Source organism: Embiotoca jacksoni, unplaced genomic scaffold (assembly GCF_022577435.1).
Source record: "Embiotoca jacksoni isolate LCO1_2020_lvr unplaced genomic scaffold, fEmbJac1.0.p SCAF_25, whole genome shotgun sequence".
In the NCBI taxonomy this organism is placed as follows: Eukaryota; Metazoa; Chordata; class Actinopteri; family Embiotocidae; genus Embiotoca; species Embiotoca jacksoni.
The window spans coordinates 5,955,695-5,982,368 of NW_027185376.1; the positions used below are offsets into that span (position 1 = coordinate 5,955,695).

Genomic DNA, 26,674 nt, shown 5'->3' on the forward strand with positions numbered 1-26,674 from the left:
AATTGATACTCCTTTTGTCTAGCACTCAAAAAACAAAATAAAAAAATATGATTGTATCACTAAAGAGGAAGGTACGAAACATTTAAACTACCTGGCACGAGCCCAGCTAATCAATTTAGACAGGAAAAAGAACATCACAACCAATTAGCTGCCATTTTCCCAGACAGCCCCTTCCTACACTTGGGAGCCCCAGTATTGACAAATGCAGGGGCGGATTAGTGCTCTGAAGTGTGAGGACAGTTGATTGTTACAGCTGATTTGACGCCGCAGATGCTGAACCGAAGAGAAATTACTTTAATGGACATGAGCAAAAAAGGGAGGCGTCTAAACCCCCCCAAAGAAACCCCAAAAAAGGCTAATTATTTTCCCCTTCACAGCCCTTAATTTCTTCCCTTGGGTCATCAATGATGATTGATTCTTTTTGTGCAACCGATGATGAAGTTTGCAGCCTGCATTGAAACTTTTAAATGAGTAGTCTTGTTAGAAGTAAATGAGGGATGCCAATACACAAGATTAGTGCTGCAAGTTTATTTGTCATTCTCTTGTGCATTCATTCAGAGCTGAAGATAACAGCAACTGTCGTATCTAATAATCAAAATCCTTTAATGCACAGTTTAATAATTGTTTTATCTTTTAGCTTTCACTGAACCTAAAACTATAATTTTCATTATGTGCCAATAAATATTATTCTACAAAGCAACCGGAACATACAGTTGCAGCACTCAGAAGAGATTAAGACATGACACAGCCGGGTTAGAAATACATATACTGGCTGGTAAAGTTGTATGTGTGTCAGGGCTTTCTGTTCATGAATATTCATCAATGCAAGCAGGGAGATATTGACTGTTTATAAAGAGGGCGCCCACAGGTCTATCGGGGTTTGCATATTTAATCGCCGTTTCACATTTCCATCTTCTGCCTACACGGCGTTGATGAAGCCGTTCATTTTTTCTCCATTTGAGGTATTTTTTAATAAGTATTTTCTACTTCTTTTCAGCGACTAAAGGGATTATTTTAGACAAGACAGATGTAAATGGAATGATTTCAACAAACTGTCAGCGCTCCAAATTTACTATCTTACAGTATATGTGAAGGAAAGAGCAGTCTGACAGCGGCTTGGCTGCCGTTCGGGCAACCTACATATGTTTTCCAAAGAGTTGCTGTGAAATATTGGAGTATCATACTTTTTTTTTGAGCCACTGTGCTCTGAGGCAAGGATCCACTGGACTGAGATGAGGGTGGCTTTTGTTCAACCCGGGCTAAAAACAGAACAGTGAGAATGAAGAAAAAAAAATAAAGCGTAGATGTTTCGCCACACGGATGCGGGAGCGTACGAGGAGCAGCCGTCCCAGCGGAGGTGGAGAGAGGCTTTCGCTTTCCTCCGTGATGTGGAGGACTCCGCCGTCTCGATGGCGGGGATTGCTGTGGAGGCCCTATTGAGTGTTTTTTTTTATAAAGACCTGCCCACCCGGGAGGAGGGAAGCCATCGCAGCAACCAGAAAACAAAGATGAAAAAGAGGACTTGGCCGGCTTACAGAAGATCAAACATCGCGGAGAACATTATCACAGAGAGGACAAAAAAACAAATGCTGCACGGGATAATAGCATGTTTGATCGCGCTCCTTCATGCTAATACCCTCTTCTAATCCGTTTTCTGCTGCGTTTGGTCATGCGTCTTCTTGAAACGTACACAGGATGTAAAGTCAAAAGGTCTTTCTCTTTACGGCGGGGATACAATTGATTATAAACATGAAGAATATCTAAAAAGGAACAAATACAACAGTCAAGTTCAGACACTTTTTTTTTTCATCTTTCAAACAGTTCAAAGGAAGTCTCACTGTTATTGACAGCATAGAGCAATCATTTGAGGCTTCGGTTTATTTTGTAGTACTACTCACCCACTTCAGACATCTCAGGCACCGTAGCTACAAAGGGCCCATCTGGAAATTTGGGTGCATTGTCATTGATGTCTTGTACTTTGATGATGAATTCCGACTTTGGTTCCAGGGCCTCCTCCGTGTTGCGGTCCAAGGCTTGTGCATGCAGGACATAATGTGTTTTCCTCTCTCGGTCCAGGCTTTTAGTGGCGTGAATATCTCCTGTCACCTCATCGATCATGAATATAGTCCCGGCTCCGTCCCCGCTCAGAATGTACCTGACAGATCCGTCGCCTTTATCCGAGTTCGAGTGAAGCTGCAAAGTAAAGCAGACAGAAGGCGCGTGAGTGGACAGGGAAGAACGTCGGCGAAATCGTGTCTGACGGTCGATGGAGTTCGCGATTGCAAAGTATGAATCACGGTTGTAAAATGTACGACAGAAACAGTTCATTGCTGTAAAATATCTGCAAGAGAAATGTTATTAGGAGGGGGGTTGCTGAAATCATTGGTTGATTAATTGATTAGTCAGTTCACATAGATAGTCACACATGTTGGTAAACAGTTAATAGTTAATACATCTTTGGGTTTTTAGACTGACAATAAGGCAAAATTTAGAGCCACTAGTTTGGGAGCTTGGAAACTGTGATGCACATTTTTTCACCAGTTTGATTTTTTTTTTTAGATTACAAATCAAGTGTTTACAATATTGATACAAAATGATCAATAGCTCTACTCCATCCAGAGGCGTGAGGCTGGGCTGTATAACAGTAACTATATATGTACTGAACATATACCATCCTCTACCAAGGCCATTTAGACACACATGCCTTCCATTCAGCTTCTTAGCAGGATTACTGCAGAACATGGTGGTCCTTAACCCACATTTTCAGCTTCAGAAAAATTCCCCAACATCTAACTCAGACATTACATTATTCAATATTCCTCTCTTGGGCTCGACTGTTCCCGAGCATCACTGAAGAAATGCATCTTTAGAGATTAAAGTTTTTTTTTGGGGGGGGTGGGGGAATCCTTACAAGACTGTTAAAGATGGAAGAGCGCTGCCTTCTTCCTCACCAGGAGACAGAGGAACGAGCGAAAGCCGAGCCACTTTTTCAGCTATAATTGATACCAAGAGGATTAAGACCTTCATGCCAATAGCTCAGATTCAGAGCAGCTTTAAACTTTACAAATATATTTTACAGTACCACTGGATTTCAAAAGCAGAGCACCATGGTAACATCATCATTTAAAAATTTGGATTTTCACCCATGAATAAAACATATTAAGAAACACAGGCTTTTCTTTCACATTTGTCTGCCTTAGGGAATTGTCCCAGTTGAATATTACAGAACAATCCATTTTTATTGTGCTTCGGCATCACTTTACATATTGATGGCACTGGCTGTATTTTTGTTTTTCATATTTGTAGATACACATCTGTGAGCTGTGAACACATCTTTGGATTTCCAAAGCAACACCACGGTCTAGTCTCCAAACGAGATTTAGGCAGGTCTTTGGAGAACATAACGTGCACAGTATACATAATTCATGGAGATAATATGTTACTTCTTGGCCCATTATAATACACAAACAGAATGAAAACGGATGGATATTACAGAAATATATATATATTTGCAAAGTGCCAAGTTGTAGCGACTGTTAGAAAATAAGAAAACGGCATGTTATCAGTGAAACTAATTTGCATCCAACTTAGACGACGTTAACTTTGAAGTGATAGCAACATCTCGGTTGTATGCCAATTAGCGGGATCTGTCAGATAAAAGAGATCTGACACACGTCACTTTGGATTATCACAATCCAATCACGTAACTAACAGAGCTCCTACATCTGTACCTGAACCGCAGGCTTGAATTAATAAATAAACAATATTTTACGTTTTTTACAAAACGAATGACAAACAAAGGCTGATAGGAACAGCAGTCACAAGCGCAGATTGATATTTGACTCTGCAGGTGCAATATTTGCAGCAATAGTGTTTCCAGGGAGACGTACGGTGTTTCCACAAACCGTACGTCTGCATCGTCTTTCAGCAGCAACAGATACAGCTGATTAGGAATCAGCAATATAAAATATATAGAAACATTGAAAGAAGAAAAATGTTCTCGACCCCCTTTTGGCACCGAGGTGGAAAAAAACTCTCTCATACTGGGCTGTCGGACGCTCGAAGTCCGACTCGAACCGAATTGCGGAGACGCGTGTGCGCTCGCTGAGCTGACGATGTGCTGAGATGTGAAATATCGCAACCGGCGAGCCATAGAACACTTTCTCCCAAACACTCCCAATTAGACCCATATCACTGGAACGCACAGTGCAGCCATGAGTCTCCCACAGAAATATTTCAGCAACAAACTCGAACATTACCAAGAGGCTTTAAGATGCTGCTGTTTATGTAATGGAAGAAGACACGAATGAGCAAACTGATGGAACATAAGTGACGCGAGATATTAGCTCCATATAAAGTGGGATTCATATGAGCTCAGACCGACAAGAGTCTGACAAAGAATTGAGTTTATTTTCAGTATATATATTCTCAATTTGTAGCTCATAAATGAACGTTTGCCGTTTTTTGCTACTGGGGAAATCGAATCGCTGGCCGACCGCCAGCTGTGATTTTGCTGTAAACAATAACTGGTGCAGTCTCTGAACTGGGACACGGTGCTGCAGGCTACAGACAAGACACTTTCACAGTAACCTAAATATAGAAGCAATTGATCATTATGCTGTTCAATTTATCGAGGGCATTACATACCGGCACCTAGTATTGACTGAGCCTCGTTAAATGGTCTTTGTCCTGTCATTGGGTTACGTAATTAATTACTGTTTGAGCGCTGCTAATCCTCCACTGGTCCTCGATCAGACCCCTCAATACCGGGAAACCTGAATACCTGTAAAGTGCATTAGGATGCACGTGTGTGTGTGTGTGTGTGTGTGCGTGTGTGTGTGTGTGAAGGAAAAGCTCAATGAATTAGCTTGTATTACAGTTCTTCCTGCACTTAATGATAAGTACAATCACAGTGGTGCAAATGTATATTGAAAGAGCTGCACCACTAAGTAATCTAAAATGTACAAGCTTTTCAAATAGACAAATTCCCCTCAGGGGCAATCAAGGTTTCATTCATTCATCCAGTCACACACAGAGAGAAGTTATTTAACATGTCGGAGGTCCTCAGACCATTTAATCAAAACCTGGACCAGCAAATACATTTATAATTAGAAAGCCACTATTGATTGCAGGCCCGACTCCTGATGAGAGCTGACTGTCCTCTCCGCGGTAAATATCAAGCCGTTAATTAGACGGGAAGTCAAAGATCCTGTTGGATCAGGTCGTTAATCAGACGCTGGATTGTACCAATATGAAATACTACCTACAAAGCGAAAAATAAAAATGAAATCTGACCGTGTTTACACATCAGTGGCGGTGTAAGCGCGAGGGGGGGGGATTACTCAGCTGACATGGTTTGGCCTATTTCTGTGCGCTCGCCTTTAATTTAGTGCCAGCCATTTAGAAATATCAGCTTCTAGAGCTTCTGGCTGTAGTTAGATAATCAATTCCTACCAATAAATTGAATCCTTCAAAAAGATAAGAGAATTGGAGTTATTACTTAACAGTCCACTTCCATATCTACAGCGAGCGTACATCCACTTCTGTCCCGCAGCACTCCACTCCAGCTCATGAATGTAATTTTTGCCTCCAGTCAGACTGCTAATTTAGCCATTGACTTCCGTCAATGCAATAAATCATGCTTGGCAAAAGGGTGAACCGATGATGCATTGGGTGACTATTACCTTCCAAGATCTATGGGTGATAAAGGTGTCAACAGGTTGCGGGCCATTACACAAACATCACAGGCTCAAAGGAGAGCAGCGTCAGGGCAGCTGAGAGTGGAAACAATATGAAGATACACAACGCGTTCATCAGAAATCATTACGCAATAAGGATAAGTATTTTAAGATGTTCTCAGTACGTTAGGTCTTTACTATCATCTTCCACAGCACTCCATCAGGGTCCATTGTGAACCTTTGCTTAACACGGCCTACGTCTTACGTAAATGTCAGACAGTCTGACCTTTTTGAATCATCAGTATGATCCTAAGCTTTCTGGACTCCCATTAAGAAACCGAGGATCAAGAATTTTGCAGATATCCCCACACACACACACACAAAAAAATAGCTCTCTTAAACACGTATTCTGCTGAGCAAATTATATTCATATGTCTGCAAATTAAAACTGCAGCGAGAGGAAACGCAGGACCGAGGTCAGTGCACAGGCACTGAAGGTGCAACATAATGTGAGAAAAACATGAAACTTCTGTTACATAAATTCAGCTGAGCAAACGTGTTCCTTCGTTATCTTCAAAATACAAGGTACTGAGTAATTTCCACGGCGGATTGGGACTGCCCCCCCCCCCCCCCTCTTCTGAAGTTTCAGATGATTTGCTTGTTGAAACCTCTCTAAACGGGCCTTATCGACTAACTTTCATAACCCCCAATAAGTGAAAGTCTGCCGGGATCAAAACATTTCTAAACTCAGGTTACCTTCAATTATACCAAACACTCACAGGAATATGGCTTATAAGCAGTGGCGAGTGGACTTGGCAGACTTTTTTCGCCCCGGGTTTTGCCTTCCAGGCTACATGCAGACGACCTTTACCGCCTGATTGCGGCATCTTCTTGAGGCCACTGGCGGCCAGATAGAATGATAGAAAGATAAGTCTTGCGTGGGTGTATTTTTTTTGTAAGGTTAGGGTTAGATTAAATCTGCGATTGGGAGACCCCTGACTTTGTTGTTGCACCTGTACAGTGTCCATTATTTCCGTTAAAGGTTGCCATTTACTGTATAGTTCACATATTAGCTTCTCTGATTGTATAAAAACAGACTGGGGGCAATTTTCTGTCACACAATTTCCAAACCAGTGCTCAATTTCTCTGTAGAGGGTGCTGCTACTGTGATCCGGCTCCAGTGTTTGAGATATTTTATTTATACTTCATTAATTTTGATCACACAGAAAATTTCATGACGACCCGCCTTAATGCAATTAGTGTCAATTTTGTTAAACCGCATAACGGGCCTGATATGAGCTTAACGTGTAGTGCAGTGCAGAAGAGGAATGGCGGGAGGGGGGGGGGGGGGGGGGGGGGGGGGTGCCGTAAATGTAAAAATAGGAGAATATTTTACACATGCTGATCAGAGAAGCCCAAGGAAGTTATGAGGAAGGTGAAATATGACCTCCGAGTTGTTGTTCTGTCGTCTCCACACAAACACTTTCATGAATCCTTTTCATCCACGGGGCATCAAAACAAGGGATTTTGTTTATCTCTCTGTCTCGATGGGCGACTTTATTAAAGACGAGAGGAATATATGACTGGCATGTGGCTGGCAGCCCGGCAGCTGGCGATGCATTTCTGAGGAATTTAAAGAGATCAACAGAGTCTGGGGCTGTAAAGTCGCATGGCGAAATCAAACCTATCATTTCATCATATACTCGCAGGAGCAATCCAGAAGAAAGAGTGTCTTAACTTTCTTTTGTCAACAAGCGATGTGTTTTCCACTGACTGGCCTCCGTAGACTCAGAGTAGCCTTAAACTGTTTGTGTTCTCAAGCTAATTGGTACTCGCAGCCAAACAGTTTACCTTTGGTTCAGTCTTATCGTTTGTCAGGTGTCTAAGTCAATTACAACAGGAGAGGAGATTTCAGGGGGGGGGGCAATCCTGTAACTCGACAGAGATCCGACACTAAAACATTTTTTTTCCGCAACATTAAACAGTAATTCTTCTCATTGCAGCACTGCTGGAAAATATACTGCAATAAAGTTAATGGGTAAGATATGTAACCGAACTAAAGCAGTACCTGATAGTTACACCGTCACTCATTTGGTCTGTCAGAGATGCTGACGAATAAAAAGGCAGAAATTATCTGTCAGAGTCTCTAAAGCATAGTGTGCAAATTACACTGATGAATAACAATAGCTGTAAACAGCAGCTTTAGGTATATTTTTTTACTGCACCTTATGTACATGCTGAGCAATTCATTTGGTTGTCTGATGATTGATAGATTGAATATCAACTAACTTTCACCATGTAAACATTCCTAAATGTTAAAAGCTACCAGATAAAATACATTATTATATAAACCAGTAATCCGAAAATCACTTTTCCTTTTAACTGACGTACTAAAGAAAAATAAACAAGCTAATGACTGAATATTGGTGATTATTAGTATTATTCACATTTTTATTGAACTCAATACGACATTATTATTATAGTTTATTATTTTTGCATTGCTTGTTTGGACCTGTGGACTGTACTATGACCTTACTGGGTTGATTAATCATCAGGTTAGATTACATCTACTGTTACTCTTACTATGTATTTATTGAAAACTAATGGGTAAATTTAGGTTGGGTAAATATTGTCTGTGCTCTGATGAATGTAGTTTTTATATCCATAAGTAATGATATGAGGATATATAACTCTTAAGTGCAGTTATTTATCTTGTTTAATTGGATTTTAAATCCAAATATAGGCTGCTTTTATTACATTTGAACTGTTGCAACTCTATTATTGTGGATTAATCTAAATTGCTTCTGTATGTTGCTGTAGTGAAAAAAATTTCCCCTCAGGGATTAATAAAGTAACTACCTAACCTAACCTAACCTAATTGTTTTCTTTATTTGCTATTTAATTGTTTTGGCTAAAAGAATGTCCAAAAAATAGCATTTCATTGCAAATGCTAATATTTGATTATATTACCCTCTTCAGTACACCAATATAACAACCTTAATATAGGAAAAAAAGAAAACCAACAGAAGGTATTATGAACAGTTGTAAATGGATTAGCACAAAACTTGCATAATGTCAATAGCAGTCACGAAGGACCCTTTTCTCCCCCGTAAAAGATAGAAGATTACAACGCGCTGTCACTGGGCCAACGGGACAACATGCACCACGACAGCGTTTAGTCTTCTTTTAGATATAACCACCTTGCCAATTCGTCTGTTCCTGCCAACTTTTCTGCTGAACAGATATAGAGCTGACTGGCCACCTGGTTCGGTGGTAATCAGCCAAAAGGCTTAGAAGTGGCTGCAATTCAGCCAGACATAACTCGTGTCCCATTTTAGGTAGAGTCGAGGACATTATTTGAAGTCTGTCTGTATGTCTGTCTGTCTGTCTGTCTGTCTGTCTGTCTGTCTGTCTGTCTGTGAACTTTAATGCGGCATGGGGAAATATCAACTCTGGAAAAAGGAGTACATGACATGTAACACAATTTTCACAATTACACAGCACTGGCAGAGGACATGCTCTATTGAGTGCCATGCTGTTTCATTATTAGTTGCTACGCAGTTTGACCTTCGTCTTTTTCACTCTCCACTTCTTCTCTTTTCTTCACTGGCTTTGTCGTTCTCACTCTACAGATCCCGATAATGTACGTGTCTGATTTCACTGCATTATTGTTGAATGCCCTTTGTAATGCCGTGGCTGTATTCAGTGTACAGATCCACATAATGTGTGTCTGGCTTGGCTTGTTTGCTTGTGGCTTGTTTCAAAGGATGTTGCTTTAGTACTGATATACCTGTTCATTGTGAACTGTGTGGAACGGGAACAACACAGTGAACAAGAGGAAGATGTGTTTTGGGGGCAGGAAAATAATGAATCAGGGGATGGATGTGACAGTACTATGAAATCTTGGATCTATTTGTTTTTTATACCAGACAAATGGCAATGATTTTCCAGCAAGTTACACTCCCAAATCGTTCAAATTCAAATCGATCTCCACTTGAATAATCCGATATCGATTCATAAATCCCAAGATCAGCCACATAAATCTTGGAAGGACCACCCGCGTGCCTTCAGAGTTTTAACGGCATCGACTTACTCGTCTACCGTGCTACAGTTTACGTGTACATTTATGCGAGAGGTCCTTAGAAAGCTAAGATTTCAAGATACAATCACCCCTACAGGTTCAGTAAACAGCTTTGTCAGACCACCACCAAATATACAGACAAGTACAGTATTGAAGTAGCTCACCGAGAAAGTCTCATAGTTCACCAACAAATCGAGTAAATCCAATCCAGTAAAGTATTTAGTCCAAAACAATTTTTTAGGTAGGTAGGTAGGTAGGTATATACTTTATTAATCCCCGAGGGGATTTTTTTTTTTTTTTTTTTTTTTTTTACATCCATAATACACATGATCCACTGTTGCATCATTTGAGACTTCCTGACCAGCGTTCTTAATTTTCAACATAGTGAGCACTAAAGTCGGATAGCGTCTTGGTCTTTACGCTGCTGGTTTGATTAACATCTCACTGAGCCAATAGGAGCGTCCATATCCCGTCCCCAGCCTACAATAGCCAACCAGAGTCTGTATCGAGCAGATGAGTCAGATCCAGCCAGTCAGAAGTCACTTTGGCGATGATTGACCCTTAGGCTAATGTTATTCTGAACACGACTATCTGCGTCTTCAGTGGGCGGGGTTTATACCAGAAAGAAAAAAGTGTTTTCTTGTTGTGACGACTTGTTGATATTGTGGAATTAAAGGTGCATTAGTTTAACTGCTTGAGGGGTCTATCCATCATGTAAACATTAATATTTTGAATATTGCACTATGTTAGAGGTTTACTTGTACAATTTACAGAGTCAGTTTTCTGAGATTGTGTTTCATATCCAAGCAAAATTTGCATTGTAACTCAAATGTTTCGAACCAAATCGATATTGATTCTTATTGCATTGAATTGGAAATGAAATCTGTACCTTGTGAATAGGAATTGAATACCGGGCTAAATAGGGTCACATTTGGACAGATGCAGCGAGTCTCCAAATAGCTGAACACGCATCGCTGCAAATTCAACATGCTTGTTTAATCTCTGTGTGCGTTGTCGTGATTTCACAACTCTTGTCGAGCACTAGACAAACAGTAGTGACATTTGCGTCGTGTTGTTTTCAGGAAGCTTCATTAAAACTGCATCGCTTTGATGTTGAAAGCAGGTCTCGATGCGTAAATGGGAGTTGAAGGTGAGAGTCGGGGCTGTGGAGCATTTGTTCCATGAACAATGTGCATGGTGAGGAGACCGAAGGGGGCTGAACACGAGGAGAAAGGAGGAGGCTTTGCACTCGAGCTGATGATCAGAGTCTTGGCTTCATAATTTGCAATTAGCAAAGGGGGGTGGGTTCATATTTTTTATTAAATTTCGGCTCTTATGCTTCGCTCAAGAGGACCTAATCACTTTTTATGGGGGTGTGCTTGATTGTCTGATTATCCCCACATTTCGGCCATGCTTCCTCCCAATCAACTCCTCCTAGCGCCCCCTCCTCTTCAATTGATTTGTAACAGTCACAGTAAACCCTGATGATGGAGTGCCCGCTTAATGACCATACATCAAGAGGGAAGTGGTGAGGGGCGTGCTGAAGACACGCCGTTGATGCACATCACGCAGATCCGCCCTAATAGTTGTCCTCTATTTTGACATCTGCGGGGAGAAACAGAATGAGTCGTTGTCTTCCCAGCAGGATGGTTGACTTCTTGATGTACAGTAATGAGATTATTAGAGTCCCGGAAGCAACTCTTGACACTCGTTTAATGGCTCGGCCTCTAACTGCTGCAAAAATTTGATACTTGAACGAGACAGAAATGAAACTGTCAGCAGATCCGCTTTGGAAAAGTTTCAGGAGTGAAAAGCAAGTAGTTTTCCTCTCCAGTATCTGAAAGGCGCTAATACTTTGGAGTGTTTCAGCCAGAGGACAGGGGAATGCACTTTGGACATTATGCATGCCTGCACACACAGCAGACATGTTATTTTCTGCAGTCGGTGAAGCAGTGCGAGTTAAACTGTTATTCAACTTGGCTTAGCTTTGTATCATTAATGTGAATCTGTCAGCAATATGGAAGAGTATATAGATTTTTAGCCCCGACCACATATCAATGAGCCTTTTCAAACAAAGACTCTCCATCCAAATAAATAACAGGTGAGATCAATCACATGATCTCTCTTTGCTCACACGACATACAAGATGGTGCGTTAACAACAACAGCAAATTGTATTAAAACTGCGAGCAATGACATGCGCGCCCTCGCACGCTGCACTTTTATAAATTCTTTAGGTTTCAGACTGGTGGTCACACAAAACAATCAATAAGACACCAATTAAACCTCTGGGAAACTGCTAACGGCATTTTCACTCTTTTATAACATGTTTATATAAAGACCATGTGAATACCTGTCGCCATTATTCTTAAGAGGGACACGAATCTCTCACAAAGCTAACACTAAAACGCTAAAAAATAATTTACGCTGATATCATACAGCCACTTATTAGAGGTGAGTAAATCTCTTTAATCTAAGATGCGTCACGATGCGGACGAGGAAGGTTCTTTCTTTAGTTGTAGCCCCGCCACATACTCAAAACGTCTCAGTGGTTGATGAGTTTTACTGACATTTTTAGAATCTGTTGCTTTCCAGTAATGCGGATTCAATTTCTTTCTTCATGTAACATTTCACGGTGTAACACCGGAAACATTCCCATTTTAATGGACTTACTTCATGCAGTGCAAAGCGTAGGTGAAAAGCAATTTTATGTAAAAAAATGTTTTTTTTGTTTTTTTTTCCTTCCTACTGTTGAGCTATTATTGTACGTAATACAAGACAGTTGCCTGATTCTGTCACAGCAGAATCCATTTTTAGAAGCATGAATAAAACATTTAGGCACTTTTCTTCGAGGTTGCCACTTTCCTCTGCAAATGAACACAGGATAAGACAAAGGGGGATTCCTCCCAGAACCCATTCTGTCAAATATCACATTATTTACTGTATATTTTAGAAGCCCAGTGATGCTTTAATTCGAGGTCTTCTGACCAAGGATCCGCTTCTTTTCACCCAACATTTTACCCCATCCTCCAACTTAGTCACAGCAGACTGTTCGCCGCAGTTCATACTCATTCAGGGTTTAGGGATTTGCATCATCTAAAAAAAAGAAAAAAAACACCCTCCAATCTGTAACCTGTCTGACCACTCCGAAACTCCACGCTGAGCTGACTGATATGAAGGCCTTCACACCTCCCAATGGGAGAATGGGTTGTCTCCCGTCTCATATCTGGACGAAGCACGTCCCCTACCAAGCATTTGCGTCTCACTCATGCACGAAGCTGTCATTTCCCAAATGCATCAGCCCCCCAGAAAGGTGTCACTGGGGATTACAGGACACCTCAAGGGGATTAAAATGTTCTTGACAGACTGGCCGCTTCACTTATTCCCAGAAGTCACTCTTCGCCATCTTTCATGTGAGAGTATTGGTAAAAAAAAAAGATTTCCGACTGCCAAAGGCAAAGTCTTGCATTGTGGTTGTACTCGTGTTCTGTTTGACCACGCAGATTTCTTGTTTGATATCGACGAGGCAAAGATTACAGCTGATTTGTTTGTGTGTGCACATTTCACCGCTCATCATGAAACGTCGGTTTCAAACCTCGTGTTTTTTTGATGGAGCACTTTATCGACGAAGAAAGTCTTGGCAATTTCCCCGCGGTGGATCTGCTCATTTGCTGCTCGCTAATGTCCAAAGTTTTTAATCAAGCAGAGGGAGGGGAGGGAAAAAAAAGAAAAAAAGGAAAACAATGCAGCGCCATACATGCTGAGTGGATTAATCCTCCTCCTCCTCCTCTCCTGTCTTCGTCTAATTAAGGGTCATTCTGTCTCCTGGCCACATTAGGACACTGCCCACTAGTCCCAACCCACATAATTAAATGTCTTTTTGTGCTTACCATCTGGAGACCTCATCTCCTTAAAACATGCATGTCAAATTGATTCCTTAATAATGTTTATGTTTCCTCTCAGTGCTTTATTATCATCCAGGATTAGCTGTTTATGTTTATTCTGCTTTCATCAGCAGCACCCGCCACGCACACACCCAAAAATACACACGCACACAAAAACAACAGAAGCCTTAAGGTAGCAGTAGCACGAGAACAGACGGCAAACCAAACAATCGTGAACTTCAAAGCGGTGGGCAAATTGAATCTAAAAGTAACCATGCAGTTAGTGCATCAACAAACTGCTGCTTTAAATACGCTGCAAACATCCTTGGCATCGCTTCATAAACAGGACACAGTCCCTCATCAATGCAAGGGATTGTTTTTTTTTATTCTGTAGGATTTTATGATTCAGTCTCGCATCAAATAATATTCGCAAAAACACGTCTCACCAATAAATCAGGACATTTGTGATTAAAACCCCGGGTTGATTCAATAAGCAGACGTTCGAGGTGGAAAGTGACATTTGCTGTTGTTGTTGTTGTTTTTTTGTCCAAGCATGTGATCCCCCCTTTCTTTCTTTTCCCCTTGAAATGGTAGCGTTGTTGAAATACAGACATATGTGCAGCCAGAGAGGCGTTCTGTTCTGCCTTTTCTCATTCTCTTTCTCTCAGAGTGCAGTTGAGGATTAGTCTGTGCCTGAGTGCCTAGAATAATGATCACTGCAGCGGAGAAACACATTTTCACATTTCAGGAGATAAGGGCAGGCAATCTGCAAGCAGAGGACTTAACCAGCTCCCTGTGGCTTATTGTGGAGCTAACAGAAAAGTCACCGCCAACCGCCAACAACCGGGTCTCCGCCGTACCCATGCACAAGCAGCGAGAACACCCACCACTATCTTTTCCAAAGTGAGGGGCATCGGTCATTCTGAAATTACGCTGAAATTACATTCATAACATTCCCTAACTACGGGGCCCCCCTGGCTTACACCGTCCCTATTGTGCCAGTGTCCAATTTCTTTCTGCGGCGGTTCATTTCCCACCAAGAGATCAAATCTGGGCTTATTCCCCACGGAGAGACCGAATCTAATATTTCAGTTCAAAGATAGCTCTAATGTAGAGGGCCGTTCTCACTTTCAGACTTAATCCACTCCTGCGTGGCTTCCCAGAGTGGCAGACATGCTGAGAGGCACTCCTTAATTACAGAGAATAAAACATGTTTTGGACATTATCACGAGAGGAACAGTCGGACAACGTAGTGTCAGAAAAAAAAAAGAAGAAGAAGAAAAAAAGGTGCACACACCTTTGCAAATGAGACCTGAATTTCCACATCAGAAGATGAAGTAAAAAAAAAGCGTGTATATTGCCGACGTGGCAATCTAGCTCGGGAGAACAGCTTGCTCCTTTTGTAACCCATTTCTCAATAAACAACAGCAGGAAGAAAAAAAAGAGCAAAGTAAGGTGTTAAAAAGTAAGCTCCCTAAGATCAAAATATTTTTTTCTCAGTCAGTTAAGTAAAAAAAACAACATCCTACCTTTCCCACATACTGCGCATCTGGTCCCATGTGTTCTTCTAAAACAAAGAATTGGTTCCAGATCCAGCCACGTTTCGGCCTGTGGTGCACCTCCGTCTCCCCGTTGGCCAGTTTGGTCTGGTTCTTGGAGGGCACTTTGGTGGAGATGTGGTGGCTCACCCCGTAGCACCTCTGGATGAAGCAGAGGCAGACCAGGAAGGGACAGAGACAAGAGGTGGTGGATATCCTCATGGTGGCACGTGCTTTTTGTAAAGTTATCCCTGTGTTCCGAGGTGGAGAGGTCCTCCCACCACCGCCGCCACAGCAGCCACCAATAGCCACCGCTGCAAACCCACGCAGTAGTCCCGGCAAAAAAAAAAAGAAGAGGAATCTAGATCCAAACTATGGAAATATTGGTCCTGGGAGATCCTCTAAGGTTCATGGCCAAAAGCCAAAGATTTGATTAAAAAAAAAAGAAAACAGCAAGATACATTTACATTATGGAGTTTCCCAGGCTGCGAGAGGCTGTGCAAACGGACGTGAACTTGTGGGCAGTTCTACCAAGAGATGACGTTAATCCCGGAAGCCATTCTGGATTTCCTGGGAAAGAGAGAGAGACAGAGAGGGGGGGGGGAAGAGAAACACAGAGTTAGCGATTAATTTGATGGATATTAGAAGCTAAATGTCCACTAATTCCCTCCAATTAAATTGCAACTCACAAATCCTTACAGATGAGGATGCGCACTTCAAACTGGCCGACTGTGATGAAAGTACCAAAAAGGCAGAAAGAAATCACGCTTCGGGATTCTGGTCATTTTTGCCTTTTATTCAGATGACACAAACAAGTTTGGACTAGAGGAGTTACGGCGCTATTAAAAAGGTTGTCCGTGCCCACGAGGTCAGAGCGCTGCTCGGTGACTGATACTGCCCTGTAAGGTCAGAGTCATGTATCACAGCTGTGTAAGGGGGGGGGGGGGGGCGGTCCCGTGACTCAAAGAATGACTCGGCTTTATTAAAAAATAAGGGCGAAAAGGTTTGATTTGGATGTTTTAATATAACCCAGGCACACTGCCAGGCTTCCAGCGTGCCTCATGCACGTTGAATAATAAGTGTGGCAGGAAGAAATACATTCACTACGATAAGGACCAACATCAAACCACTCAGACATAAGGCAGGAGATGATTTTCTGAAGGCAGTGGAATGGAAAAGACAGAAGGAATGTGTTTTTTTTTTCCGTATCAAAATTATATACCGTATTGAAGGTGGGATTAAAGTAGGAAAAAAAAAAAAAAAAAAACCTCCAATCACTGTTGAATTTGTTAGTTAGTGAGCATTCAAGTGAAGTCCTGACAGTCCCTTTACAGAGACAGAGAATCTGCATCACAGGTGCACCAGCAAAGCTGTTAAAGAGGGAGCTATTAGTGAGTAAATTGTCTGGTCTTGGGGTGGATTTTTTTTAACTGAGATGCTGCTTAAAGTGCTGCTGAAGCAAGAAATCAGTCCTCACTGCAGGCTTTTTTATTTTGTATTTTTTTGATGAGAGGAAATTTGACCTTGCTGTTCAGAGATGCTCCACAGTTTGATACTATAACGAGGAAAAACAAAAAAACGATTTAGGATTTGGATATCGGCTGCCGCAGCAAAACATAGAGCTGATTTTGATCTCAAAACAGAATATGTCGGGTTCAAACTTGGACGAGGACATGGGAGGACGCAGAATTTGCTCAATTTGTCAGAAGGACAAAAGTTTTCTTGCTGACATCACCAGCTCCGCCGGGCTCTCGTGATTAGACTTAACATGATGGTACACCTGCTTGACAAAATATTCTCAGCTCAAATGTGCACTGTGCTTGCTTTTCTGGAGCCTTCAGCTGTGTTTACAGTGTGGTTGCAGATACAGATTGCTACCATCGCAGTATTTACTTCTGTAGCCAGAAGAAGCCAAAAAGTAAACCCGTCCGTAGTTAGCTGCTTGTTAAAACCTGAAACGTAAATGTACTTCAAAACAATTTGATCAGAAACAAATATTAGAATCTGAAACTGAAGTTCAGCATCCAAAATTAGTTTTATCTTGTGATTAAAATGCTGTAGAGATATCAGTGCCATAATTTCATTCTTACCATGGGCACCAACACCCACCCTGTTTATACTGTGATAGACTGTCACAACGAACAAACAGTAAAACAAAAACTCGACCAGAGTCTGGCTTCAAATTCTTCAAACTGGCCAGTCGTTGACGATAAATTCATTCCAGAATACTTGTTTAGTCCGTGTTTACACCAGACAGCTCCCACAGCATTCTTGATAAATATTGGTTGCATGTTGGAAATAGAATCGGGACCAATATTTTTGCCAGAAAAACCCCATCACTGAAGGGAAGGTGTCATGAGATTGAGTTTGGATTTGACGAGGAGTGAGGGCCGAGGCCAGGAACAATGTCAGCCAGTCTCAACGGCTGATTGTTATTCATGCAAGTGTACGAATAAACAGCCTGTTTCAGTGGAGGCTCATATATAACTTTAAATAAAAAGCAACCGCCTCTATAAAGAATTGACATCATTAAAGAAATTCCAGGCAACACTGAAAAAGAAAGTTCAAAAAAATTAAAAATAAATAAGAAGTTTGTGCCCCCCCCTCCTACCTTCCTCCCACAAATAACAAGCCTCACTGACAGGAAGCAGAGACTTTGCCTACCATTGAGTAGAGTTCATAATAGCAGCTCAGATGGGGATTATCGAGAGGACAAAAACATGTATTTGATGTTAGACAGGATATAGAAGCTGACAGACTTCAAAGCCTGCTGCTCTCTCACAATGTGACAACACGAGAGAAACGCTGCAACGAGACGTTAATGCAACTTACAACTGTCACACACTATGCGGGATAATCACCGAATGATATTTTTATATAAATATTTTCTTTTCTTTTACATACATATGGATTAAGATGTGCTTCGAACCCCTCTCGACTAATCCCCGTGTTTCAAATGCCTCTGCATTGCAAATGATGCGGCTCCAACCGGCAGTTGTTTTGGACACGTTGGGTGAAGTGCAGTGGTTGTGATGGGTAATACTTCCCGCCAGCCCCGGCAGCGAGAGGGAAGTCTGTTTCAACATCGACTCGGATAAACGCGGAGGAGGATGAATACTCAGCCACGCGCTAAACATGTGTAATCTGGGAAGAGATTCTCATCTGCATAGGTAGAGCTATACGCCCAAATCCCGCTTCCTCATCCCCTCCCCCTGCTATGACCGAGGAATTGATATGAAGCCCCGTGGAGAATACTGACGGAGCACTTCTGAATAAGCTCTCTTAAGAGATTTTAAGGTTTTTCTTCGTGGTTCAGAATCATTTTTTTTCTGATTCAATACTACGATCCAGCGACGCCGTAAAACGTTTTCCTTGTTGTGGAAACAAGAAAAGAGCATCACAGTTCGTCGGACTCCGCGTGTCAGAATATCTTTTTCCGGTGGTTTCACTTTCGCTTCCCGGGGCTCTCCTCAATCAGTCCCCTAATTGTCTGATTATCATGCCGATTCTCAAGCAAAATACATTTCAGGGAGCCGTGAAATCAACGGCATCTGGTTCCGTCAATGAACCCCCCCCCCCCGCCCTGTTTTTATGATGATGATATTGTTTTTGAGCAGCCTTCTTCTGCCCACGGCGTGTTTATGTATGTGCAGCGTCTAACAGGATGGGTTATGCACAGCGGTTGGCGTGGAGATTTTGGCAGGTTGCGTGCAAAAGTGGCTACGTTTAGCAGTTCTGTTTTTAATATGGATTTGTTAATGCCATACCTTGATTACATTATCCCGACTAACTTCATGCTCTAATTATACAATTGTTTTAAAAAAGTAATTGTTCTACCATAATCTTAAAGGATGAGGCTGGAAATATTAAATATATTTGTAACAAATCCAATGAAAAGAGATACTTGATTTGATCCTACAAATCTTCGTCAAACCAGATCCTGAGATAGGCAAGGTCAGTTTGGTACGTAAGACATGGGGGTATTTTTTAGTGTAACAATTAATCACTAATGTTTGAGCAAAGATATATATCAATATATACATTGAAATAGTGGACCTGTCTGAATGATATTTATATGATATATTTATAACAACCAGCCTTTTGTATTGATTTTGATTCCTCTCCGGCAGCATCATCCTCCTTCCAAATTTCAGCTATCTTCCTAACCCCGCCCCGACTGCCACATATCTGTTCATCCAACATGTGGCTGTGACACCACGGGCACGCAGAAAAACGATGTCTCCATCTCTTCTTTTATTCTTGGGAAAATTGGAAAACTCAATCGCAGCGACTCAACTGGTCATGTAAACAACTTAAATTCAATAAGACCTTCGTCGGCACCGAGCCAACAGCTCTCGTGTGTAATCGCAGCCGCACGGTGACACCGCAGGAGCTCGGACACTTAAAAAAAAAAAAAAAACGCAGGAAGAAATAAGTGAAACGACAGACAGCGAGAGAGAGAGAGAGGGAGGGAGAGATGTCGAGAAAGCCACAGAGATGCACCTCAATTTGTTCGAGCGGAGAGAGAGGGAGCGTGAGAGCGGGCTCCTGTCGCCTGTCGCTAATAGCTAATGTTTTGGCCTCCCGCTGAGTGCTCACCCGCTGCATTCGATTTCACAGCATCAGCTTTCTGCCAGTGTCAAACACCAGAAGGTAGAGGACTGGGGCAGGTCAAAACACATATCAGTGAACCACTGTTCTGTCCTCAGAACAAAGAGGGCCGGCCGGAGAGAGACAACCACACAAAGAGGCGACTCTTGACTCTTCATCTTACTCAAAGGGAACAAATACAAACATTTTCCAGCCATTTAAAGGGCTTGTTGGTTCTCTGTAGTCTCAGATGAGCTTTTTGCTGAGCCGAAGTCAGTAAACAGGAGGGCTGAAATAAGTACAAGAAAGCACAAACAGCTGCAGACAAAATTAGAGACAGAGTGATATGTGTTTATGTGAAATCGAACTGAACCGCTGCTGTGAAATGTTCCCAAGGCCTTGAAGGAGATTTATTTTTAATTTTTTTTTTTTGATGTTTCTGTCGTTTCTGCTCAATCAGAAAGAGCTCTCCATGAACTTGTTGTAACGGATGCTTGAATGGAAGTTTTATTCTGCACTGATAGATGCAGTGTGTGATCAAGTCTCTTGTAGAAGCCAAGAAAAATGTAGTGCAGGAAGGAAGAGCAGCAGAATTTGGTAGTAAAAAAAAAATCTGCCCTGGCAGTTTTAGGCAACAGAAATGTGTCTACTTTCAAACAGTTGACCATTGTGGTTATACTGTGAAACAGCTGTTTTATATATATATATATATATATATATATATATATATATATATATATATATATAATTTTGTTATTGTGGACAATGTTGTAAATCAGTTTTGAAGGATTTGCTCAAATTAGACTTTTATTTGATTTCTACATTTTGTATGATTAATTACCTTGACAGTAAGCCTGTCTTGTTATTTTATCTAAAAAAAAAAGTCATTTTATTCTTGCCCTCAGAGCAGGGAGGGCAACGCTTAGGTTGAACTGAGAGGAAGGCAGGTGAAACTGAAGTAACCAAGCTACGTGTGCATTATAAGAGAATTGAATCAAATATCTGAAATCATCACACAAAGTTACAGCCACCGGTAAAGAAATTCAACGACTTTTGAAAGTAGTAACGGTAACTAATTACTCTTTTTCATTAAGTTGATTATAACACGTATAATATCATACTATCACATACCCATAAGAATGTGTTCCCCATGTAACCCCCATGCTTTAGCTTCCGAGTTACGTTAGTGTCTCTGCACAAGTGTTTGCTCAGTGGGAAATGTAAATATCAGCTTGGTTTTGTGGGACACGACTGAGTCTCTGAAGCTGAATTACAATATTTGTCCTGAGGGAGTCACATTCATGTTCATAAGCTCTGTGTTAGGCTACAAAGTTGTTGTAATATTTGTCTTTTTTTTTTTTTTAGCGTTGACCTTAACAGTGACTTCAAGTCGGTTTTGATAAATGTATGCTGGTCCTCTGATACCACAGCGGATCTACTAACATTAATATTATACAATATTCGTTTTTAACAATTCACATCTTTGGTTTGGTTCTTTGTGATTAAAGAATATGTGGGAAGCCCAGCTGTTTAGAATTTGGGTCATTTAATTAACATTAATGCATGCACTGTTAATGGATCGCATGTTAGCCAATCATTATCATACCTCGGAAACTACATGCTGTATAACCGAATTTTTGGATTCACTCACAAGTAATAACTCTTATGAGAAGTGCAAGAAACACATTTCATTGATCTGTACCTGCTCTAAAAGTAAGCGCTCTTCGCCTGGAGTCTATTGGGTGATTTGACCCAGCTCATTGTTGGTGAAAGAAAGCAGATTAGTCCGATCAGCTTCACAAGTGGGGCAATCCTCTGAATGTGTGGCACACCCTGGAGGTTCCACCAAATTGGAGGAGACAAATAGGTTGGAGAGAAATGCCAGCAATTCAGAGGTTTAGCCAAGGAGACTGTAGTATTTCCACAATGCTATCGAGCTTGGAAACACAGGGACTCATGGTTGAATGAACTGGTTTAGCAGTTAGTTTTTCAACACATATAACCAGAGTTTATGTTTTTTTTTCCATTCTGGCCGAGCTTAAGCGCTCCGAGATACATGATCGTTTATCTTTGTTTAAGTTTTTGGTAAATCCGCACCGCCAAATCGTGACGTGATGAAGGTTCTGTCCACAAAGCATCATAAAAGTCATTTTTACAGACAGATCTTAACCTGAATATTGCAGTTTTGGAGAGTAGCTGTTGAAGCAAAAATAACATCCTGAGATTCAGACCAGCAACCCATGTCACCTTCAAGCTTCCCAATCCTGAAATTACAGTGGCCACACGCAAGACTGAAAGCACAAACATTTACAGAAACAAATCCTAAAAGTCACACAAACAGGGACATCCTTTGCAAAAACCAAGAGGACAAGAAAAACCCCCAAAAACCCATCTACACTGGAAATGGTCTCATTTCTTACTGCTCTACACTACAGCTCTTTTTTTGTGTACATTTCTAAAGCGAATGGCTGATATCTTCTTCTCTGAGTTAACTCAAGCACATTCCAACACCTGCAAGGATATGCCTTTGATCACGTTACATAACCCCAAGGATGGTCGACAGGAAGCGACCTCGAAATCGTCAAATAATCACAAGTCGGCAAGACTTCCCTCATCTCGTCTACTTGTCAAATCGAGATTTGAAGATGTGAGCAGCAACTTGCTTTTTCTCCTCACTCTAAAAATGATGAAGGTGAAAGGAATTTCACTTTCAGGCTACAGACAGCACAACCAGCCTGAGTAACAAAGACATTACTTGACTGTCAAACACACTTGTGCCTTTGTGTAAACAGTCCGGGAGATACAGAAGTACAGCAAAGCTACAATTAAGCATCTGAAGCTTGAAAGAATTAGCATATTTTTAACAATTCGTGCATCTATTTCCTCTCCATCCCGCACATACAAATGCAGAAACACAACAGACAAATGCTCCACCCTTTCATTTCAATCTTTTTTTTTTTTCCCCAACACTTGTGGGTAATTAAAAGCAATAAGCAGCAGGGTTTTTTTTTTCAACACAGATTAAGCCTGAAGGTAATTAGGCCCATTGCAGTAATGACTCCCACTGAGTCATGTGGGGAGGATGGTGTGTCAGTCACCTCCTCCCACCATTTTTCCCAAAGTCAACAGCAACTTGTCCTTCCAGTACGCTACCCTCCAAACACCATCTGTCCTAACCCTCAACTTTGATTACCTCCAACCCGAAATGCACCACTCCGCACACGGCGAGGCGAGGCAAAGGTTGGCAAAACGAGAGTGGGAAGCCTCTGATGGTTTCATCTCCTCGTGTTTACATGCCAAGTTAAACAACCTTAATTATATCTGTGAGGGATGTTTTTTTTTTTCTTCTTCTTCTTTTCCTTGGTGTCAAATAAAAAAAATTTAAAAATTAAAAAAAAAACATGCCAGCACTCGTCACCCCCACTATATGTTGTTTGGCTGCTTAATGAGTGCTGGGTGGAAGATGGAAAATGTCCCATCTGTTGTGTATTTAATGGCTGGATTCTTGAGCTCTCATCATACAGCAGAAGTGCCAGGACTGAGCAGACAGCACCCATCTGCCGGCCACTGCGGGGAAAAAAAAAACCAGTTTTTCAACTCGCATCATCATCATCTCTCCGCAGCGCTGCTGCACAGCATTCAGATGAGGGTCTATCAAAATTACACAGAGGCCTGGATGTAGGACTGCAACAAAACTGACAACTGTCTTTTATCCATTCATCTGTTGATGCTTTACTGGATTCTCTTTAAGTTGTGAGAAAACAAATTTTGAAATGTTCATTACAAATTTGACCAAAAGCAGTACTGTCAATACTGTCTGGCCAACAGTCAAAACAAAGATAATTCATTTATGTTGATACAAAACAGAAAAGGGTAACAAATCAGTATATTTTGGCATATTGGCCCAATAAATTACTTTAGCAATAATGATTCAATGACTAGTCCCTTTCTATCAGCAGGATCATATCATTGTTTCAGTGGTGAATTCAAATGATCTGTAGTAGATAGATCTGTAACTGGCTGCTTTCATCAATGTAAAAAAAACTAGAGAAAAATGCCTCAACTCCACTTTAAACTAGGGCGGGGCGAAGGGGGATTAATTTGTTCTCATGGTATCATTGAAGATAATCTCCATTATCAGCGCAGGGCATGATTTGGCATTCAGGAAAAAACATATAAAATCACCACGCTGACGCTCAGAGCTATGACCAGTGTTTGTGTACATATCACGACACCCGAACATTTTGTTTCACCTTGCTTAAAATCATGAATAAGAAATCTGAAACTGAATAAGGTAATTTGCTGAAAGTCAACAAACTGTATTGTTGAAGTGCTGCATCAACAAACCAAAGCTTGAAGGGTAACCTGTGGATATTTTGACTGAAAGGCAGGGAGCGAAAGGAGGACTGCTAACAAGTAAACATGGATGAAAACAATGTAGGTTTCAAATTCTGGAAATAGTCAACTCTGCAAATGTTTAAAAAAGGAAGAAAATGTGTTCAACGGAAAGATGGCAACAGCAGCTTTCGAGCTTGAAATATTCAGTCAAACAAAACTTTTTAATTTGAAAACCAGGGCTTTTAATTTGAAAACCAGGGCTTTTAATTTGAAAACTCAGTCACGCTGCCAACCAACGGTTTCACTTCATCTCTCACTTATTCAGTCAGTTGGGTCTCTCCGGTTCGCAGCTGAAAACATTCATTTGTTAACCAAAAACTCTGCAGTGTACCTTTCAAAAGGCATTTTTGCAGTAAAATAAACTAGCAAATAGCAATAAATTATCACATTTAGGTAGCAAATGGAGCAGCAAATCACCGGCGTACCGGATTGATGAATGACTGACTGATTAATCAGTTCCAAAACAATTGTTGATAAATGTTCCATCCATCGACGAAATCAGCGAGCCGACGACTCATCTGAGCATTTCTTGAACGAGTGTCATGTCGTGCTTTTGGGATTTTAAGTCATCCGCTGCCAAACAGAACAAGAGAAAAGAGCCACGAGGTGGATTCAGAATGGAAATATATTCATATCCCCCACAGCACTCTGGTTCTCTTCATGTCTGAGAAGTCTAAATTCAGGGTTGAGGCTAGCGGAGTTTGGCAGGCTTCAGCGTTTCACACATGCTAAAACACACAGAGCAGGTGGGTTTTACAACGAGGAGAGGGCCTCTGCGCTCTCATCCACAAAGTAGGGCTGAGGCTATTCACATTAGCATTTCATACACAGATAAGCCTGCTTTCTCGCTGCCAGGTAGATTCCCTCATGAGCGTATGAAGTGTAAGAGATTTGGGGTGGGGCGGGAGGATGTGGGGGGGGGGGGGGGGGTTTGAGGAGTGGTTTCGCAGATGCTCGCCACACTGCTTTTCAAGTGCCCACAGAGACTGGGGTGGGGGGGGAGGGGCTGGTGGTGGTGTGTGTGTGTGTGTGTGGGGGGGGGGGGGGGGGGGGGTAGGAGCAGCAACAGACAAATATGCCACCTCATCGTCCAAGTAAGGAATAAGCTCCCGATGCAGATGGTAGAAACAGAAGGAGGAGAGCGTGAAGTATAAAGAGGTGTGCAGTGGGTCGTGTGCTCAAGGGAACAGTCGTGATTTTGTATTTTTTTTTTTATACAATTCTGTATGCTGTTAAAAGTTTCAAATACTGTAGTACCATTAAAAACTAAGAAAATCGTCCATTAATGTGAATCACTACTTTCCCAGGACTGAGATTATAATTCAATTTATTTCCTCTTTCTCTAAATCACCAGTGGGGATTCCTTGATTCTGACTCATTCTGTTTTTCTTTTTTGCGGTTCCTCCGAGGAGTCTTCGTTCGTTTTTTTTGGTAGATTTGCGACGTATGTTTTTATGTTTGGTCCATGTGCGGTAAGGCGGTTTGTCATTTGTTAAGGCAGCTTCAAGAAGAAGTCTAAATCCACTGACTTGAGTTTGTATATTACTGTATGTTAGTTTTTAAAGTAAGAGCCATATTTGGACTGGATTATCTCTGCAACACTGATTTGTTGATTATCCAGTTATCAGTTCGTTGTCTTCGGATGTCTAATATACTCTACATTTCTACAAATTAGATTTCTGATGATCTAAACCAGAGATGTCCGGACTGTACCACTCCTGGTACCACCTGTTGGTCCGCTAGAGCTATGCTGAAAGTCCTAACAATTACACTCTAACTGTCCAAAAAAGTTGTCAAGTTTAGTTTAAAGACAGACAACAGTTATACATGTCATTATGATAATGCAAATCTTTAAATATTTTATAAAATAATGCTATTTAAGTTTGCACAATAACCTCTAAACCTAAAGAAATACTATAGGATCAATTGGATGGCAACCGACAGGGTTGTTGACTTTTTTTTTTTCAGGTACATCGAGATTCATTTGAATATGTTATATGAATACATGAATATATATTGAGTTATTTGAAACTTTGGCACGTAATTTGACAGTTTGGCAACAGTGCAAGTGCTCACAAGCTCACTCCTCGGAGTGAGGAAACAGGCAGATTTTGCTAAGACTACACACGATGTGACTCAGCTGGAGGACGAACAGCAACGATGATCCTTACTTCAGATAAATCAAACCATCCAAGTGAGATGTTGGTGTAGAATTAAAATTTGAACCGAACCTTTTTTCATAAGTGTTCAAGTGGTATTAAAATTCCATTTGTCACCTTAACTCTGGCGGACAGCCCCCCCCCCCCCCTCGGCTCTCCTCTCGTCCACCTCAGATCTGTGAATCAGTATGGACACCTTGTCCATTTTCACCGCCGCCCCCCCACCACGTTCTCTCGCTCGCTCTTGCACTCATAAAACTTTGGCTTGGTCCAATTATCGCCTCTCTCACATCTCAACGAAGCATGAGGAGGGTGAGCAGGTCTGGCAGGCGCAGAGCACACAAATG

At 41.4% G+C, this 26,674-nt stretch overlaps 1 protein-coding gene across 2 annotated transcripts in view; it reads right to left on the reverse strand.

Annotated features, from left to right (window-relative positions):
• LOC138204486 (cadherin-18) overlaps positions 1 to 26,674 on the reverse strand; it is a 143,894-nt gene that overhangs the window by 45,115 nt on the left and 72,105 nt on the right. For both annotated transcript variants that reach the window (XM_069159793.1, XM_069159792.1), the window contains exons 2-3: positions 15,172 to 15,750; positions 1,899 to 2,193 (exon numbers count right to left, since the gene is read on the reverse strand). In XM_069159793.1, coding sequence (XP_069015894.1) covers positions 1,899 to 2,193; positions 15,172 to 15,402 — 526 coding nt within the window. In that variant the 5' untranslated portion in view covers positions 15,403 to 15,750. The remainder of the gene's footprint in view (positions 1 to 1,898; positions 2,194 to 15,171; positions 15,751 to 26,674) is intronic.